Genomic DNA, 5,210 nt, shown 5'->3' on the forward strand with positions numbered 1-5,210 from the left:
GATATTATAAACTAATTAATAATTAAGGGAAAAGAAATACAATCACGACACCAAAATGTCGCGTATCTACCTACTTAATTTGAATGTAACATGTTTAGTCAATAATCATCCCATCCCGCTGGCCTGAAATTCTAAAAAAAATTAACATAAAATAAAATAATTAAAGAAGATTTACATACATACCATACTTAAGACTAATATTTTAATATTTACATATAAATAATCAATATGTATTTTACTTTTTAAAAATTATATATTTAAAAATATTTAAAAATATTTGAAAAAAACATAATTTTCTTATAAAATAAAGTATATAATAAATTTATATATCCAATGTGTCTTTATCTATAATTACAAAGTCAAACGGTTGACCAAATTTTTTTTTCCAATCAACGTGCGGCCACGCGGATCTACTCCTTCCTAATCCTCTGTTACATTTATATCCCGCCTTCCCCCCTTTCTTCCTCCCACAGCCAAAAAAATGGCAGCTTTCATCAAATGCTCCTCCATATCCATCTCCCTCCTCCTCCTCCTCCTCTTTTTCTCCTCTCCTTCCTCCGCAGCTCGCCCCCACGCCCTCGTCGCCCCACTCTCCAAAGACCCCAAAACCCTTCAATACCTCACCCGCATCAACCAGCGCACTCCTTCCGTTCCTCTCAAACTCGCCGTCGACCTCGGCGGCCGCCATCTCTGGGTCAACTGCGAAACCAACTACATCTCATCCACTTACCACCCAGTCCCCTGCAAATCCGCCCTCTGCTCCCTCGCCCGCGCAGACGGCTGCGGCGACTGCTTCTCCTCCCCTCGCCCAGGCTGCAACAACAACACCTGCGGCGTCTCCCCTGAAAACCCGTTCACCCACACCAGCACCGGCGGCGAGCTCGCCACCGACACTGCCCCTCCCCCCCTCCCTTCCCCTGACGGCTTCACTCCTTCCTCCCCTGCCACCGATCCCTCCTTCCTCTTTTCCTGCGCACCCGCCTTCCTCACCCGCGGCCTCGCTGCCGGCTCAGCCGGCGTCGCTGGCCCGCTGGCCTCGGCCGTACCCGCATCGCCTTACCATATCAACTCTCCGCCGAATTCAGCTTCCGCCGCCGCTTTGCACTCTGCCTCCCTTCCAACCCCCGTGTCACCGGAGCCCTTTTCTTCGGCCCCGGTCCCTACAGCTTCCTCCCCGGTATCGACGCCTCTCAATCACTCCTCTACACTCCACTCCTCACCAACCCCGTCAGCACCGCAGGAAGCTCCACGAAAGGGGAGCCTTCCTACGAGTATTTCATCGGCGTCACCGCCATCAAAGTCGGAGGAACCCCGGTGGCATTGAACAAGACGCTGCTGACCATCGACAAGAAGACGGGGTATGGAGGAACCAAAATAAGCACATCGGTGCCGTACACCACGCTTGAGACAAGCATATACAAGACGGTTACTAGTGCGTTTTCGGCCGCGCTGGCGAACGTGACGAGGGTGGCGGCGGTGGCTCCGTTCGAGCTGTGCTATGATGGCAAGGAGTTGGGGAGCACGAGGGTGGGGCCGGGGGTGCCGGCAGTGGAACTGGTTCTGCAGAATGAGAATGTGTTCTGGATCATATATGGGGGGAACTCCATGGTTGAGGTGAAGAGCGGGGTGTTCTGTTTTGGGTTTGTGGACGGAGGGAGGACGGCGAGGACATCGATAGTGATTGGGGGGTATCAGTTGGAGGATAATTTGGTGGAGTTTGATTTGGCATATTCCAGGGTTGGATTCAGCTCGACGCTGCTGTTCCGGCGAACCACCTGCGGTAATTTCAACTTTACGTCCAGCCCATGATGATTGATGACCGTTTGGATTGGTTTGATTTTTCATGTTTTTCTATGAACGAATAAGAATGAGGGGTGATTGCGACAGACTTCATTGTTTATCAAGATGTTGTTTATGAAGATGTTGGTGTCATCTTATATGAAATGATACAATAAATTAAATAAATTTGTATTCTTTTTTTTTTAAGAAAAGTGTTCTAATTTTTTTTAATTATATTTTTTGTCTTCTTAATTTATAACTTTTTTTCTTTTATATATATATATATATATATATATATCTTGTTGACTAATTGTAAAATTTGATATTTGGATAAGTTTGTGGGTATATTTGCACGTATAATACCAAAACTTTAATATATTGTTGAATTTGAAATGACACCTAAGGAATAGAGGGTAGAACAAGGGAGAGAAAGAGAGAGAGAGTGCACACTAAAGAACCAATTCTTTGATTACTAATTAGCTTTTAATATAGAAATGAGCCCTTTATTTATGAAAAAAGGTGATACAATGTAGATAGTTACCTACTTACCCCTGCTTTAATGGGTGTTATAGGGGTTTTTAGGTATTTATATAAATGAGCGTATGATTCGACTACCTTATCACTCGGTCGGTTGAAATTGCTAGTCCTTAGGTCGACTAGGTTTGTTTGGGCGACTTTGCTGATTTGGGGCTATCGATCTGCTCTGGCTGATCTTTAGCCACCCAGACTTCGCTTGATCGACTAGAGTCAATCAACTGACTGTTTTGGTCCGGCTGTCGACTATCGACTCCTATATGAGGAGTTTCTGTTGTGAGGATGAGACTAGGTTGTGGGGCAGATGATTAATAACCCTAATCCGACAGGTAGCTCACCTCCTAATAGAAGGCACCTTTGTGGTGTTGGTTGTATATAGTGGTGAGAACCTTCAACCTTCTGAATAGTCTCAGAGGCACTTTTTGAGGAAACTTGTGATCATGGTGCGAGAGTTGGGTTAATGCATTTTCTCACTCGATAGAACTTGGTCTTTGGCTCAGACGAACTTTGTTCCATCGATTATAGGTCCTGACACAAAGAAACTGTATTTGGTCAGACGACACGACGTTTCGTCTTCTTCCTTCTGTGGACATTCTTAGCCGCATTTTTTCTTCGAGTATGTTGAATTTTCTCGAGATTTATGTCGACGCTTTTCTGATGTACATATTTTAGCTCCCCGAGTTTCTTATTTCTAGAAAGTGACAGTTTCAATGAGAATAAGAAAATTAAATGCGAGAGGTGGATTCATTTATTTCATAATCAACATTTTATTAATTGAATTCCTTAAATTTTTGTGCTCGTGGCCTCTATAAAAAGGGAATGATTAGTGATTTTGTTTTCTGCATTTGCTCTAGAGTGTCTCCCAGTCGGTCAACTTCATGAACATTTTTATGGTGAGCGACAAGAAACTTGCAAACGATGTCCTTACTAAGGAAATGCTGGTAAAAGCCTTCGGGTTTTTGTGTTGCAATTCTATTTTGAGAAAGAATTTGAGAAGAAGCAATTGGAGGGAGTTACTCCCCCGTGGACAAGAGGAAACGAAGAGAAGCAAAGAGGCCGGAAGAAGGGAGTCGTCCTAAGGGCACGAAAAAGCCTACGACGACAAAGAGATCAAATAAGGGAGTTGACCCGAGGGTGCAAGACTAGTTAAGAAACTTGCTTACAAGAAGAAGCGGGTGAAAGATCCCGACGATGAGGTTGTGTCGTCCGACTCACTAGCAATTCTTCGGCAAAAGGAGAGAGGCAAGTTGGGTGATCTACCTGTTGATATGCAGATTCTTACCCCTGTTGTGATTTGCGACCAGCTAGCTAAACAACCAACTTAGGGAGCAACCAAAGCTTCACCGTCAAAAGAACCAAGGGTTGTTGTTCTGTTACCAGGCCTCAAGAGCAAAACTATGTGCGTCCCGCAAGTTCATGGGGTTGTTGTTTTATAATTAGGAATTGACAGTAAGATGGCAAGCGCACCACTGACGCCTAATGAGAGTTTTTTTTTTCATTCAAGTGGTCTGAGATGGATTGAAATTTGGATATGTGGAGTTACGATCTTCTATGATCAGAGAAATTTTTCGGGCTAACATTTATTTGTTGGTGTAGGTGAGGCAGTCCTGGATGACAATTCGTTGTTACCCGACATCAGTTGAGTTTCCACTCTATGAGTGGTCGAGAGAACTCCGACCCAAGCACAAAGCAAGGGGAAGGCAGCCGACATCCCCTCCAACTCATAAGAAGACCCCGAGAGGGGAAACAACGGTCAACAACGGGATGCAAAGATGAAGGTGTTGCAGGAAGAACTAGCGGCTCAAAGGCAAGGGTACACTGTAGAGCTGGGAGGTCTTACGTCGGAGTTGGCCTATATTTGAGAGACTTGATTAGTTATACAGGTCCAAGCCCAAACAAATAGTGTTGATAGATTTAGGTTTAGGGGGTGTGTGTTCTACTAGATGCTGTATCAGCGATGGATTATCTCAGTCGAAGCGGCTGATGAACCGCTTGTAAAATATTTCTTACCTGAATAAAAATTATTTTTAGCAATTTTTGAAAAAAAAAAATTTTTTTTTTGTCATTTTTTGAAATTAACTATATATTTATCTATATCATTTAACACATAATGAATCTTTTTTGGCACTTGTAAGACATATAGAGAAAGGAAGAGGGCTAACAATGAACTGTGAGCCTTGGGATGGTCATTGAGATCAAAGAGATCATCACTTACAATAGTCAATAAAACTATAATAATCTATAATAAAAAAATAAAAAAAATTATCACACAATGCTTACAGATTGATGTATTTATGTATATGAAAAATTATTTTCACAATGTATAAAAAATATTTATCATTTTAGCGATAATATATGAGCAACTATTGGAAGAAATAAAGATGATATTTCAATAATTCTAACAAATTATATTTTTGAAAAATATTTTAATATTTTCAAAATTATTTATTGTGAAATAATTTTAATTAATATGAATATATATATACCCCTAAATTCAAAAGTCATCTTATGCTAATAAAGTTTCCAAAATTTTGATAATTATGGGAGTCATTTTTTTATCTTGTAATTTGACAAAGTGAAGTGGGTTTCTACCAATTAAGCCCATTTTTGATTGAAAATCATCAAATGAGTTAATTAATATCAGAAATTACGCATTTCCCATTTTGATTAAGCCTAAATGTTCATTAAGGCCAAAATATCCAAAATTACAATTTTACCCCAAAGGGTCTAAACTTTTATAATTTGTCAAATTAAAGTCAAATGACTTTGAAATTTTTATATTATCTTAATGATAAGTTAATTAAGACATCAGAGGAGAAAATATGATTTTTCACAATTTAATTTAATTCATATAATTATTTTTATGCAAAAATATGCATTTTCAAAGAAAATTCCAA

General features: G+C 40.7%; 1 protein-coding gene across 1 annotated transcript; it reads left to right on the forward strand.

Annotated features, from left to right (window-relative positions):
• The first annotated feature begins 455 nt into the window (after nucleotides 1-455).
• Nucleotides 456-1,918, forward strand: LOC110038701 (basic 7S globulin-like). Its single transcript, XM_020743597.1, is given in 2 exon segments — nucleotides 456-1,021; nucleotides 1,024-1,918. Coding segments are annotated over 2 exon segments (1,326 nt in total). The 5' UTR covers nucleotides 456-481; the 3' UTR covers nucleotides 1,810-1,918.
• Nucleotides 1,919-5,210: the final 3,292 nt, after the last annotated feature.

This window comes from Phalaenopsis equestris, unplaced genomic scaffold (assembly GCF_001263595.1).
Source record: "Phalaenopsis equestris unplaced genomic scaffold, ASM126359v1 Scaffold233555, whole genome shotgun sequence".
Lineage (NCBI taxonomy): Eukaryota > Viridiplantae > Streptophyta > Magnoliopsida > Asparagales > Orchidaceae > Phalaenopsis > Phalaenopsis equestris.